Below are 15,880 nucleotides of genomic sequence, written 5' to 3' on the forward strand. Positions count from 1 at the left end.
CCTTTTATCATTATGTCATAATTCTGTTTCAACATATACTTGGTTGTCTTAGTTTTAGACACCAACCCACTCGTTCAAATAATATTATTATTAATGGAAATATTTTCCCTTTTTTAACTTTAAATTTCGTACCTTTCTTCTCACCTTCGTCATATTCTAGACATCTAGGTCATTAAAACAGTAAAAGAAGAAAAATGAAATAGTCTTTATGTTGAATATTTGTGGTAAGGAACTTTTTGAGCAAAATTATTTTATATAATTTTTTTCTTTTTCTTTTTGACCAAACAATATTATCTATACTAAGAGATGGAGGAATGAGTTTAAACCTCACAATGAACTAGTTATTTTATATAATATTTAAATCATGAAAACCATGTGAATATTCAGAAACTGGAGGCATGAGGGTTCGAACCTCTTCCCTTCAGGTTGAGAGTGTTTGCTTCAAGCCAATTCTTGACAACAGATTTTGTGTTATGCTGGCTTCAAAATCATAAAATGGAAAAGAAAATATTGATGAAAGTATGAAAGGAGAGGCTTCAGCTTCATCTTGCACGCAATGCTATGCTTGAAATACCACATTTTTTTCGCGTTTAAATACATGTGAGTTTGTTTATGTCTGCTTTATTGTACTTGTTATCTTAAAATAATTCATAAAATATGTTATTCATATCATATTTTTGTACCAAATTTTCATATCACCTTAGATGACATTTGATGTGGACAGCCACATCATTTGAATTAATCAGATTTTTAAATTTAGTTCATTATTTAATAAACTAATAATTAAGAAAAACTAGTTAATTAAATGATGATTGTAGTATACGAGAAGTCTTTCTCCTTCATTTCCTTGGGTTTTGCAAATTTTTCAAATGATGTGGCTATCCACATCAGATATCACCTAAGGTGGTATAGAAATATGGTATAAAAACATGGTATGAATAGATCACTCTTGTTGAAATACCTTCAAACTTTTCTCAAACAAATTCCATTAATGAAAGTTGCCTAAGAAACTGGACCAAGTCCCACGTCGGCAAGCTGCCGAAGTATAATTTCAAACAAGCTTACATTACATATATAACATATAATTACAACTTAAACTTATCATCCATTTGAAGCCATTCAAAGGGCTCTTATGTGATTATAAAAGAACGATGGAATATGGATACATAATATTATATATGTTAATTAACATACTATAGGAGTACCTTTTTTTTTATAAAAGGAATTGGATTGCATGTTTCGATTACCATTCATGATGTTTCAAGATGATTTGATCTCTTAAAAAACCTGATTAATTTAGTTACTGACATTTCGTATCGTCCACTGATCTTATGCCAAGTTACATTCACACTTAACTCCCAAGAAGATAGTGAGTTCTCTTGGCCACGTCTTTAAAGTGGTGGCCACTCTTATAAGCACCCATGTACAAACACCACCACACTATAAACCTCTTGCATACCTCATCATGCAACACCACTATACCTCATCATGCAACACCACTATACTCTATATTTGTTTGCTGACAATATTCAATTTGTACATCCAAACTTTTCTCAACTAAATTTTTGAAGTTAACAAACATATGAACAAACTAATTACAGTTCTAGTAACATATATAAGTATTTCCATAATTTTTGTTAAAAATAACAAAATATGTATATATATATATATATATATATATATATATATATATATATATATATCTATCTATCTATCTAAATAACAATCATATATAATGAACTTTCAACTTTAGATTGATTTTGATGTACAAAATATTGACTTCGTCTAAAATAAATTGTAAGAAAAGTGGAAACCATTGGAATTACTAGATATATTTCATTAACCCTCATTTAAGATGGATTGAACCGCGGTACTCTTAAATCCTCCCATCCCATGGATTGATTGGAGAAAAACTTGTGTGGGGCTTGGCGTGTCATTGGATTTTATTGAGTGGCATTACAATCCAATCAAAATTCACCACATGGTAAGTCTAAATATAATCTTTTATTTTTAAATTTAAAGCTCTTATAAAAAAATTTCTTACTAATTAATATACACCATAAGAATAATTTAATGGTTTTTTTTTCCTCTTCTCCTCTCTCTCTTTTTTCTTCCCAAATTTTCTCTACTGTCTTCTTCCCCACTCTGTCTTTCCCTTCTTCATATGAATATGGGAAAAAAACAATTAAGTCATCTTCTCCCACTATCATGAAATGGAAAAAATAAAAAATCCAACACATATTTCATATTTTACAAAAGCTGTATTTTTACAAGAGTTGTTCGTTCATTTAAAATTTAATTATATATTTTTAACAATATTATAAATAATAATGAACGTTTTGATATTTTAAACACAAAACTTCCTATAGTAATTAAGATTGCAAATGTTGGAAACCCAGTGACCAAAACCGGCTGTTGATACAAGGTGAGTTCACATACCTGAAGAAAACTATATTTTTATATATACATTGAGGAAGGTGAAAAGTAAAAAAGGAAAAATAGATTTTGAAAAATATTACACAACAAAGGAAAAAGGAACAAACTTCCATCTCCATTTTCCTTTTTCCCAGCAATAGAAAGGACTTGGGAAGAAAATTTGAATGGCTTAATTTTTTTTTATCATATTCTTATGAAGAAAGGAAAGGAAGACACGAGTAGGAAAAAAAAAACATTAGATTAATCTCATAGAAAAAATAATTATGAGAACTTTAAATATAAAAAAGTAATAAAAGTTTTATATTGTAGAATTGTCATGCGGTGAGTTTTGATTGGATTGTAGTGCCACTCAGCAAAATTCAGTGGCAAGACAAGCCCCACACAAGTTTTTCTCCATGGATTAGGAGTTCAGTGATTGAATAACGTACGTAGGCAACTTTTTCAGTTGGGGGATCCAAATTTCTACTTATTGGATGAATAGGCCCCCAATAAAAAAAAATAACCCCTCATTTCGTATAGGAGGAATCCACATAAGAGTCTACAATGACTTTAATTTCTTGAAATAGGGTTGTTTATTGCTAATGGATAAGATAATCCAAAGATTAGTGCTTGGACATGTAGACAGTAGAAACAGTTAGGTTTATTTTTGCCTTTTGCGTTCTCTATAAAAAGGCATCTCATTTTAGTGTTGACATGCAAGCATAGAAGAGAAGTACAAGTAAATCGTACAACAAGCTTAGAAAAAGAGTGTGTGTTCGACATAGAGAAATTAAGATGGGAGACCAAATTGCAAATGGAAAATTGAGTCTCTTTCTTTACAAGATAAAGCCTTACGTGGCTATGGTTTCTTTGCAATTTGGATATGCAGGAATGTATATTATCAGCATGGTTGGTTTGAAGCGTGGCATCAATCACTTTGTTCTTTCTGTGTACAGGCATTTGATTGCCTTTGCTGTTATTGCACCATTCGCACTTGTCCTTGAAAGGTCTCTCTATCTCACATATATGCATACATATATGCATGCATACATACATACATACATACATACATATATATATGTGTGTGTGTGAATTTTTTTACCTAATTAAATTAATTATATATGTTGTTACTACTTGAACTTATTGTTTAATTCCAACTCGTTTTACAGGAAAATAAGGCCAAAACTGACTCTGGGGATCTTCCTAAGAATAATGGTGCTTGGTTTTCTCGAGTAAGAATATGTCGATCTAATTTGTTATATATACGCAATACCCCGGAAACACAATGAATTTTGATTTTGCATGGCTAGATTTTAAGTTATTAGCTTTTGCATTTTGAAAGCTAATTATGATTTTCATGTAATGGTCACTTCCTGCAGGCCTGTTTTTGCTCAGAACTTGTACTTTGTGGGAATGACGTACACCTCAGCAACATTTGCATCGGCCACTGCTAATATCCTCCCTGCCATTACGTTCATTTTTGCACTTATTTTCAGGTAAATTTTCATAGCCGATCATTACATAATTCTTATCACAATCGTCTAGGGCATCACGCAGTAGCAATGTTAATTACATATACAACGTACATGTGTTGGAGCGTTTGTCGCAAGAAGAAATACAAGTAGTTATTTATTCAAATTATTAATATGCACTAACTTGGTCATTATCCCATTGTTTAGGTTAGAAAAAATCAATTTCAAGAAGCTGCCTAGTGTAGCAAAGGTGATCGGGACTGCAATCACAGTCGCAGGAGCGATGGTGATGACGTGGTACAAAGGGCCCATCATTGAACTTATAAGTGGACAATCACAAAGCCACCACACCAGTACCGCATCCGGTGAACAACATTGGGTCACCGGCACCATGATGCTCCTAGCCCGTTCTTGTGGTTGGTCCGGTTTCTTCATTGTACAAGTGAGTATACAGCAAGTCCAAATCCTTTGCTGATATTATACTTCAGTCATTTCATGGATAAACCCTAAACCGTAAAATATAAGCAGATATATATATATATTTATAGTACCCCATTATTGAGCTGGCCTAGCTGCAAGACTGAAATGTTTATCAAATGTGAGCTAATTTGAACATTATTGTTGTATGTTTGGTGCAGTCGTTCACACTAAAGCTATACCCAGCCGAGCTCTCTCTCACTGCTTTGATATGCTTAATGGGTGCATTGGAAGGTGCCGTTGCCACCTTCGTAGTGGAACACAGCATGAGTGTTTGGGTTATCGGATGGGACTCCAGGCTTCTAGCAGCTGCTTACTCTGTGAGGACCATATATCATCATATAATATAACTATTACAAGCTAATTACCAACTTTAATTCCTTGTTGGGATTGTTGCAAAGTTGTATGACAAAATGAATCTTATTGTGAATAGGGGATAGTTTGCTCCGGGATTGCATATTATGTGCAAGGTGTTGTGATGAAGGAACAAGGTCCAGTTTTCGTTACAGCTTTCAGCCCACTGGCCATGATCATCACGGCCGCTCTGGCCGCCATCATTTTAGCTGAGCAAGTGCGCCTCGGAAGGTATGATTACGTATGCTAGCTACAAATTAAATTAACGACATATTTTAACCAATAATTGTCGTTACGTACTCAGGATCTCTTCCAACAAAAAGAACCCCAAACCCTAATGGTGCATGTTCTTTTCTTTTGTTATATTGCAGCATACTTGGAACTATTCTCATAGTCATCGGCCTCTATGCTGTTGTTTGGGGTAAAAGCAAAGATCCTACGGCCTCTGCCTTATTGATCAAAGACGGGAAAGCTGTTGCTCATGAATTGCCAATCACGGACGACAGTAATAGGTCATCAATCACTGTGGGTAACAACACTAATGATAGTACTACTATTGGAGCTGCTGGGGACTTCAAGGTTCCAATCAAAGCACAAGAATCGTGAAAACTACTATATATGCCCAAGATTAATACAACAGAGGCTTTATTACAATTTTCAAGATCTTATTAAGTGAGAATATTTGTATTTTGTTTTGTTTTTTTCCTTTTTTCTTTTAGGAAATTTATGTAAGGGATAAAACTCGAATTTAAACACCTTGCAACATATTAAAGGTGAATTTAGTATCAAATCATGCATCCTCATGGAAACAAGTGAGACTTGATCAGAAAAATGTGTACTTTTTGGCTGTACCTTTGAGAATGAGGGAAGTATATGTACATCCTACTATGTTTGCGTACATCGTCTCTATTTTCCAATTTCTCTCTCTTTCTCTCTCTCTCTCTCTCTCTTTGTCAAATCTTTCTCTCTCTTCAGTTTGTTCATTTGTTTTTAATTTTATCGGGGAATATTGTTTTTCCTTATGAGACCTAAAAAGTCAACCTAGCTAGGTTTGGAATTGCAACAACACATCGTTAAGAAAATTTTTAAGAAGCAACATAGAAAATTTTCAAGATTAATTGGAATTTCAACCTAATGCGAATTCCTAATTAAAGTAAGATAGTCACTTTTCCCTAACAAACTACCAAAAAAAAAAAAAAATGTGTTATATGGCCTAACAAGAAAAGCTGACATATAACTCAAGACGGAAAAAATTACATAATTTATATGCTCATGGTTTGACATAAAGGTTTCACATGCTTACAAAGAAGCTAATTTTGCTACCGACTCTCTACTTAAACATGGTCAGTTTCCACTACTTGTTGGTCTCAAACCTACCTTCATTAATCATGAAGTTTTTTTGCTAACTTTAAGATTGTGATTTTTTTATTTTATATAATTTAACTTTAACGTCGAATTATGCAAAAGACTTATAATCATTACTACAATAAACACTTTGCGCAACGAGAGAGTATTTGCCTCGCAAAGCATTTCTTTATCACACAACACCTATGGTGACGCAAAAATCGTCGCACAGATTTGTTGAGCAAAGGTCGTGAATAAAAATCATGCGCGACGAAAAGACCAGATTCGTCGTGCGGAAAAAATATTGCGTGATGTTTTACTACTCGTCGCAAGAAACGTCTACGGACGAAGGCTTTCGTTGCACGATATAAGAGGGTACAAGTGGGCCTTGTAACGAGAAATTTCTAGGGACGTCTCTTTTTCGTCTCTAAACTATTTGCACGACGGATGAAGCAAAATTTCGAATTAATTTAATAACATACATATTGTCACCTTAATGTTTGTGTGATGAAACATTAAGGCGACAATATAAATAAAAATGTACGTACAACTACAAAGTTTAAAAACAAAGCGGGAAAAAAAACTATGAAAAAAATGTGGCGTAATCTATAGGCAAGTCGTTCGTAGGTGCTTGGTAGTCTTGCAGCTGGAAGGGGTTGGGGTTGGGGATGGGCTCAAGGTTGGGGACGGGCTTAGAGGTCGACGGGTTTGATTGCTGGGTATGCTTGGGTTGGAGGGGCTCTAATATCTGTGGTGCAGAAAAATCGGGGAGACAAATCCGGAAGAATTGAGGACATGTTCAATCAATGACATCTGAGTCTTGTACGATACGAGCTCCCTCCTCAGGCCAACGACTTCCTGCGTCAAAGTCGTAACCTCGCCCTTCGACAGTGACGATGAAGAGGCTCCACTCTCCCGCCGCCCATTATTCCCTATACCCCGGCAATGTCCCTCATCTCTGACTGAAAGTTTGGTCCAAGGTCTCTGTAAGGATGTGAAACCCCGCATCCTAAGGGGGATCCATATACTCGATTGGTGTGTCCGGGGGAAGCTGGGAGGCGGACTCCTGAATGACCGACTGGTACTTCTCCACCATAGTCACTTGTGAAATAAAATATGGAATATTAATAGCAAACAATTTGAATTAATTAGTATAATACTTTAATGCATAAGACATTAATTACATGAAGGGTCTCGGTCAACTCATCTTAGGCCGAACATAAACATTAGCAAAGACGTCGATCTCCGGGAATTTCTGACCCTCTGGAATAGAAAAAGATAAGGAAAATGTTAGTATGGAAACAAACAAAAAAAAAATATTACTGACATTTTAAATTTGGAAGTGAAAGTTTTAATATATACCTTCCGCCACGTCTCCATTCTATATGAGAAAGGTCTCGAACCCGAATGGTGGAGAAGAGTATTCTTCTCCCAATTGATCTTGTTTGCCTTCGCCTTCTTTTGTTATACACAAATTAAATGTATTAGTTGTAATATTTAAAGATAATATAAATTAAAAAAAAGTAATAAACATTAGTAAAAATTTAAAAAAGTAAAATGAAAGAAGTCCTATATTTAAAAATGGACCACAAAGGCTGGCTCCTAAAAATGATAGCAGAGCCAAACCCAACTATCTTCTCGGTCCTCGAACTCCTTCGGGCAACCCTCCTCGAGAGCGACCTGTGGATCATCAAACATCTTGAAATACTGGTGCAAGTCACTCTTCCACTGCTTGTACCATTCGGAGAAAAGCCGATTGAGGTATGCCAACATGTGCTCATTGATGATATCAAAATTGTAGTTTGTCTGCAATGTAACAAATATTACAAAAGTATTAGTAATTAAATACATTAATAAATATAAATATATAAATTTTATATGAAAACCATTAAAAAGGCAAGGATACTTACCGACAAATAATTACGCACCGTGTTCTTCACCTCGTCCTGCATCGCCTTCCAAGACTTCCACTATATAGGGCAAAAGGTCCAAATTACAAGCTCAATATCATGGGCCAATGCGCTATGTTGCTTTGCCATTGGTTCAGCCCGATGTCGTTCATCGTATCTAATTGTGATACGATTGTTGGTCACCCGAGTGACCTTCACCGGCTTCAATTGGCAACAAGGTCCCCGGGTGTTTTTCTTGGTTGCAAACAAATGAAAAATTAACGTTAAACCAAAACTAATAACAAATGCTACCAAAATTTCTGCAGAACCTCTCTAAAATTAAAACATTTCCCAAACCTTGAAAATAAAATAAACAATATATGTATCCAACAAAATGATCACAACAGTTTAATAATGGGTTGGGAACAATGACAACAATAAACAATATGCTATATATATATATATATATATATATATATATATATATGTAAAATAACTTTGTAATCCTTAAATGACATAACTTAACAAAACTAAGTTAACATAGGAATGAGGGAGTTTATTAGGATATTATACCTGGCTGTGAACCTGAGGCATCAGTTGTGGATCTCGACGACAACATCTGCCCTAGAGTGCGGGGGCGTTGGTGAGCACGCTGGGTGTTAACAGGTAATGCCACCGAAGAAGTCGAAGATGCTGGTGCATGTCAGACTCAAGGACCAACTGGGTCAACCGGACTCACCAGCCTGTGGTCCATCTCTGCCAGAGCAGTGACGGCAGTAGTAGGAGGTGTAGTTGTCGGACGAGGTGTAGTCGTCATCACCTTCTGACTTCTAATGAGCTGTGACATCTACAAAATTGGAAATAAATTTGTTAGACTACAAAGATAAAAATTATCGTACACATGCATAATAATTTCTACTTAAATTTAAAATGAATAAACCATTACAACCCTAAATCTAACTCACTGTCCTAATTCTAAAACCAAATTTAAGAATCCTAATTCTAACCCCTAATTCAAAATCAACTAACCCCTAACTTAAGAACCCTAAATATAACCTTGTAAATTAAGCACCCTAAAGCTAACCCCATTGCCCTAATTCTAACCCTTTACTTAAAATTAAAAAACCCCCAAATTTAAGAACCCTTATTCTAACCCCTAATTTAAGAACCCTAATTCTAATCCCAAATTTAAGAACCCTAATTGTAACCCCTAATTTAAAATCAACTAACCCCTTACTTAATAACCTTAAATCTAACCCCGTAAATTAAGCACCTTAAATCTAACCCCACTGCCCTAATTATAACCCTTTACTTCAAATTAAAAAACTACCAAATTTAAGAACCCTTATTCTAACCCCTAATTTAGGAACCCTAATTCTAACCCATTGCCCAATTCTAACCCCAAATTTAAGAACCCTAATTGTAACCCCTAATTTAAAATCAACTAACCCCTAATTTAAGAACCCTTATTCTAACCCCTAATTCTAACCCACTGCCCAATTCTAACCCCAAATTTAAGAACCCTAATTGTAACCCCTAATTTAAAATCAACTAACCCCTAACTTAAGAACCCTAAATCTAACCTCATAAATCTAATTCGCGACCATGAATGAAAAAACCTCCATTCCTTGTTACGAACAACGTATGGTTTAAGTATAAGCTCATAAAGAAAATAAAATAAAAAAGGTCCAATTCAAATTCCAATTTTTCAATTCAGATACCAGTTTTTCAAAGAAAAATTTAATTCTTACATAGGGGTGTGATGACACACCCCAACCGAAGTCGAGGTATGCTGGCCGTCACCCGAAGGTGACGTAACCAAAAGTATGAATGATGTAAAAATGTGAATAAATCATAATTGAACTAGAACTTATTTAAACTACTAAAGTGAGTGCACAGTAGTGGGTAGAACCCAAAGAATACAAATGTTCATAGCATAGATAACACAAGCAATGCAAACGAAACTAATTAAGTACTTAATACACAACGGTATAAGTTCCTACACTTAACAAGGATATGTTAGAATCGCCAGCTAATCCTCGTATACCACAGAGTAATTCAGCTATCTAGGACCTGGAGAAGTGAAAAACATAAGGGTGAGTGGGCACAAAAATAAAGATTTATAAAATCCATTTATTTTATGAAGATACAAACCCCTCGCTGTAAAACATGTATAGTTTCCAGAAAATCGTACTACGTATAAGTATGAAATCAAATGCATGCCAATAGTAAATCCAGAAGTATGCCACAGTAGAATATCTCAACAGCGATATAAATATAATCATGTGCTCAACAATCTATACTAGCACACAAGTCAGAGTCACCTAATACGACCTGTATGACTACACCTACTACACCTATTGCTGATCAATCTATGCTAGCACACGAGTCGAAGACGTGGAGACTAGTGTTATTCGTTGTCACATGCAAGTCGGAATTGCCTATTGCAATATGTACGATAGGATTAGCACCTACTTGGATCCAAGGCGAGCATGCGGTGTTGATGTGAACAACACGTGAAAGACTAGCGTGGCCCTGGGCTAAGCACTAACACCTGGGTGTAGCAATGATGAGCAGACTACATGAATATAAGCATGCCATAATGATTCAACAATTTCAATCAACATGATAACCTTACCTGGACTTACTTGCGCGTCTCGTAATTATTTTAGCTTTTCACAATAGTACAACATTTATGAGCAAGTAAAAAGCATATGAATATGCCATGATGATATATAAATCTCAACCACATAGCAACATTTTTAAAATTAATAAAACATGGCATAAAATGCATAAATCAATGTAAAAGCATTTCTTGAAACTATAAAGTTTATAAACATACACGAAAACAAAAATGCCCACTCACTGATATGTCGATGGATCGTAGCCCCCTAGTCTCGCTTGTCTTCATACATCCTCAGAGTAAGTCTCTTCTATATGTGAAACAACTAATACTAATTAGTTAATAAAGACATACAATAAAAGCTAGGAATAACTCCCCATAGTTTGCTCAAACGGAAGGTTTAAATATACGAAAATGTTCTACTTGAAATCACGGACCCGGACGTGTCAACCACTCACTGGTCGGAGGTCAGACGCACCCTCACATGCCACCCAACCCACGTCAAAATTGACAAAATATTCCGTTAAATAGCAACGGCGTTACCTGACGCCGTTAGTATATTCCATCAAGTCTAATGGAATATTCATCGTCTTCTCCGGTGGGTCGCCGTCAGAAACTAGGGATTTTCCCCGGTTTTTTGGAAAATTTTCAAACCTTTATAGCTTCTTCATTTTTCAACCATTTTCCATGAAATTTATATGGATTTGAAGCTTGTGATAAGGAGAACATCATTTTACCTCTTACAAGTCCAAAAGGTGGACAAAGGAGGACTGAAAAATCCTCAAAAGCTTTTGACCCTAAGCTCGACTCCTCGAAAACGTGAGTTCTCACGTCAACTTCACTCCAAACTTAGTCTAAGGACTCCAGGGAGTTGGCTAAATGCTTCCACAACCTTCAAAACATAAAAACTCAGCTGGGATCACGTTGGTTGAAACTCGTCTGAGTCGGAGCTTCCGAGTTAGCAAGTCAAAACTTAACCATTTAAGAATTGGTTGGTACGACTGGGTTCATGGGTTCGAGAGGAGTACAATGGTGGTGTTTGTGAGCTCAATCTGTGAAGTATGTGGTGTTGTATGAGTTTGCAGAGGAAAGGAGGTCGAGCGAGGGAGAGAGAAAGAGAGAAATAGGAAAGAAATAGTGAGTGAAGGAGCAATTTCTGATTGGGGAAGAGGTGTAAGGAGAGGTTCTAATTGGTTGTGAGGGTTTTGGAGAAAAATGAGTGAATGAGAGAGTTTGAGGGCACACGAGACAATTTTTAAAAGAAGAAAATGATAAGGTTTGTACACCTATCAGATTATGAAATATGTCCCTTTATCAAAAACAGTGTTTCTAGCACTAATAATTTAACACGCACTTGTACAATTCTACCCATTGTTTACGTACTTTAACGAAACGTAATTTTTTCGTTGCAAGTCTGATTCGAGCCTAACTCGTGCTCACGCATTCGTAACAATGAGTACTAAATAATTACGATAGCGAGAAAAATAATTTAAAGTTGCATAATCACATCCACATCACTTTGCCAACAAGGGCATAAATATCAATTTACACACTCGGGGAGAAATTACATAGAAAATTAGGGATGGGTCATCACATGTGATCACGATCGCAATTGCCAATGCTGCAAGGAACCCATGAAATTTTTCGTAAGGGAAATAGATTGGTGTTGATACATGATAATCATTAACTATGAATCAAAAACGGATTCCATTAGGCAAATTTAAGAACCCTAATTTAAGAACCCTAATTCTAACACATTGCCCTAATTCTAACCCCAAATTTAAGAACCCTAATTGTAACCCCTAATTTAAATTCAACAAACCCCACTGCTCTAATTCTAACCCTAACTTAAAATTCAAAAACCCCAAATTTAAGAACCCTAATTCTAATCCATATTTAAGGACCCTAATTGCAACCCACTGCCCTAAGTCTAACTCCTAATTTAAAATCAATAACCCTAATTTAAGAACCCTAATCTAACCCCAATGAAGCACCCTAAATCTAACCCCCAATTTAAGAAAACCATAATCTTACCTCACTACCCAAAATCGTTCCCCTAATTTAAGACCTAAATCTCATCCCAATTAAGAACCCTAAAAACTCTAATTTAACAACCTAAATGTAACCCCTAATTTACAAACCCTACATCTAACCCCGCTGCCCTAATTCTAACCCCCAATTTAAAAAATAAATAAATAAATCTATAAACCCTAATTAACATGGTAAATAAGGAAAATTGAAAAAAAAATTAAGAGGAAATTACCTCTTGGAAATGAAGACGCAAAGGACGGAGAGAAGGACGGAAAGACGAGGTGAGCAACGGAGAGAGGGGCGGAGAGACAATGTGAGCAATGGAGAGTTGTAGTGAGAGGGTGAGAGAGGGTCTAAGGGTGAGATAGGGTATCGGGGAAGAAGAACTAAGGGTGAGAGAGAAAAAGGAATAAGAGAGAAGGTATCGGGAAAAAAAAATGGAAAAAGAGAAAGGTGAGGGGAGGAAGACGATACATAGGATTAAATACATAAAAGGTTGTGCGACAGAGGCTTTGTTGCTTAATGTTTAAAACTTCATCGCGATGTTTTTTAAAATTTCCGCGAAAAAAAAAGGCGCCTTAATTTTCAGACACTTGCGCGACGAATACCTAGATTTCGTCGCGCAAGTGTCTGAAAATTAAATTTACCCACATAATATTAAAATGCTTGCGCGACAAAAAAGTGTTGTGCGTCGCGCAATTCTGTTTAAAAATGGGTTTTTTTATGTAGAATTTTGATTAAAATTTATTATAAAATACTAATAAAACAAATTTATTTACAAAGTACTTCACATATAAAATGCATTAACCATTTAATGTATTTTACAACAAAAATTACAAATAAACTGAACTATAATAACTTTCACTTTTGTCACTATCTTCATTTTCATTGTCCTATTCCTCATCATCAATAGGTATGTCACCATCGTCGTTTGTGCACACTAAACCATCGTATCGTGGAAGATTACTGAGGTCAATTGTGATTGATTGAATCGGTATTTCGATTGAAGATACTCCTTCTATCTGAAATGATTCTTGGATAAGATTAGTATCTCAGATTGTTTCCTCACCAATTTCCATCAAAGATTCTAGACGTTGGTCAGTGACATTAACGATGTCGTCGTCAGTAGGGTCTTGTTCTGGTATAGCATACACATTCTTATGATCCATCTTCTAAACAACTTTCAAACCCTTCCCTGTTTTAGGGTCATCTAGATACAAAATTCGTTTTGCCATGTTTGCTAAGATGTAAGGATCGTCGTTGTACCAAGTTTTGGTAGTGTTCACTAATAGTAATCCAAGATCTCTTTTAACACTTCCCTGCCTATTTGGGTTTGTATCAAACCATTGACACTTAAATAAGATCACTTGGCATCGGTCTTTGTAAAGCAATTGCACGACACTTGTTAATTTACCATAGAATTCAATGTCTATACTTTCACCTCCACCTGGGACATGAGCACTGCTATTTTTTTGTACACAACTTGTCATCCCATGCAGTCTCTAAGAACTTGACGCCATTAACATGGCATCCCGAGAATAATTTAATGCGAATCGGTACGAACGCCAAGTTATATAACTCTTCACTTTACGTTAGGGAATTCAATGCTTTCAATTGATTCACCTAATATTACACAAACACTTAAATTGTTTAGTTCGAGCAAAATAATTGGTACAATATATATGTCTAATACAAAACACTTCAAACTTATATATTCGAGAAACCACTGTGGAAACAATTCAAGGTATTTCTTGGTATACAAATGTGAAGGATGTGCCTGCTTCATCATATCTTCATGCTCGTCTAGGTATGACATTGTCTCGTCACAATTGTTGAGTACGAACCAATGTGTTACCTCCATGTGCTTTTTGAAAAACGATTCGCCTCGTATCGGGTCTCCGAATGGTTGAGTGATTTGGGCAAAAACTGAAAGTTTTCCCTTTCTCACATCCTCATCATTATTGCAAAGAGGATGATTGAAAGTTGTCTCCACATCCTTTAAATACATTCCACAAAATGTAAGCACCTCATATGCCACCCAAGCCTGTATAATTGATCATTCAGGCTTCGCTTTGTTTCGTACACTTTTCTTCAACTCTCTGAGAAGCCTGCTAAAGTAAAACGATATGATACAAATTTTAGTAACCGTCAAATATTGATTAATAAAAATAATAAGGATTGTATACCTTTCTATTGGATACCTCCAACGAAAGTTGATTGGTCCAACAAGCAATGCCACATTCAGTAAGTGAACAATCATGTGGATCATACTTGTGAAGAAAGCTGGAGGAAATATCATCTCAGACTTGACAATGTCATTGTGCAACAGATTAACGTCCATCTTTCGTAATGATCTTAACGTCAATTGTGAAAAAAATCTGGATAACAACATGATTGGTATCACTACATCGTCTAGCAAGAGATGTCGAATACCAACATGAAGTAGGCGTTGTAGAACCATATAACAATCATAACTATTTAGTCCAACTAACTTACCCCCATCAACGTTCACGCAACGTGCGATATTAGAAGCATACCCATCTTTATAGACGATAAAAACTTTAAAAACTTTTTTTTGTCATTCGGTTTCATGGAAAAAAAAACACAAAATCCCTTTTGGCTTTATCACTGTCCCTATTCATCCATAAACCGTGTCGTATTCCTATTCGTTTCAAATCAAGACGAGCCTTGATCATGTCTTTTGTTTTGCCCTTGATATCTAGAATTATGCCGACCAATGTGTCAAATACATTTTTCTCAACATGCATAACATCGAGGTTATGTCTCAATTTTAGTTTCGACCAATACGAGAGCTAAAAACACATAGATTTGTGCATCCAATTCATATGTGTAAAAGGTCTGGTCTTACTTACAGTTTTCGTCGAACAGAGCAAAATCCAAACGATTAAGTTGTTCCAAAATATGATCATCAGACCATTTTCTAAGTCTGAGGTGACACTGTATTTTCCCGTTGAACTCTTTTTCCTTTTCTCGCCACTCGGGGTCCTATGGCAACCATTTTTTATGACAAAAGTCATAAACTTTTCCAGCGTGCCAACTAGATGGTACGTCATCATTGCATATAGGGCATACTATATAACCCCTAGTGCTTTACCTGGAAACCATTGCATATGCGAGGAAATCGTTCACAGTCCACATCATTGCTGCTCACAAAGTGAACATCTTGCTAGTACACTTATTGTATGTGTGCACACCGTGTGTCCATAAACCATTTAGCTCATCCACCAACGGCCTTAAGTATACATCGATTGACC

The 15,880-nt window shown here is 35.7% G+C and overlaps 1 protein-coding gene across 1 annotated transcript; it reads left to right on the forward strand.

Annotated features, from left to right (window-relative positions):
* Positions 1–3,129: 3,129 nt before the first annotated feature.
* Positions 3,130–5,616, forward strand: LOC137718049 (WAT1-related protein At1g21890-like). The gene is made up of 7 exons (XM_068457564.2): positions 3,130–3,422; positions 3,585–3,647; positions 3,795–3,911; positions 4,095–4,329; positions 4,526–4,684; positions 4,798–4,949; positions 5,090–5,616. The coding sequence occupies exons 1-7, from the start codon at positions 3,211–3,213 to the stop codon at positions 5,322–5,324; spliced, it is 1,173 nt and encodes a 390-aa protein (XP_068313665.1). The 5' UTR covers positions 3,130–3,210; the 3' UTR covers positions 5,325–5,616.
* The last annotated feature ends 10,264 nt before the right edge of the window (positions 5,617–15,880 follow it).

The sequence above is a fragment of the Pyrus communis genome, chromosome 15, assembly GCF_041283825.1.
Source record: "Pyrus communis isolate YQ-2024b chromosome 15, ASM4128382v1, whole genome shotgun sequence".
Lineage (NCBI taxonomy): Eukaryota > Viridiplantae > Streptophyta > Magnoliopsida > Rosales > Rosaceae > Pyrus > Pyrus communis.

Bases quoted from the DNA above. Each gene is read 5' to 3' on its own strand.
- LOC137718049 (XM_068457564.2), top strand. From the start codon at position 3,211: ATGGGAGACCAAATTGCAAATGGAAAATTGAGTCTCTTTCTTTACAAG. The intron at 3,912-4,094 runs GTAAATTTTCAT...CCCATTGTTTAG, and splicing joins ATTTTTGCACTTATTTTCAG to GTTAGAAAAAATCAATTTCA. The intron at 4,950-5,089 runs GTATGATTACGT...GTTATATTGCAG, and splicing joins GAGCAAGTGCGCCTCGGAAG to CATACTTGGAACTATTCTCA.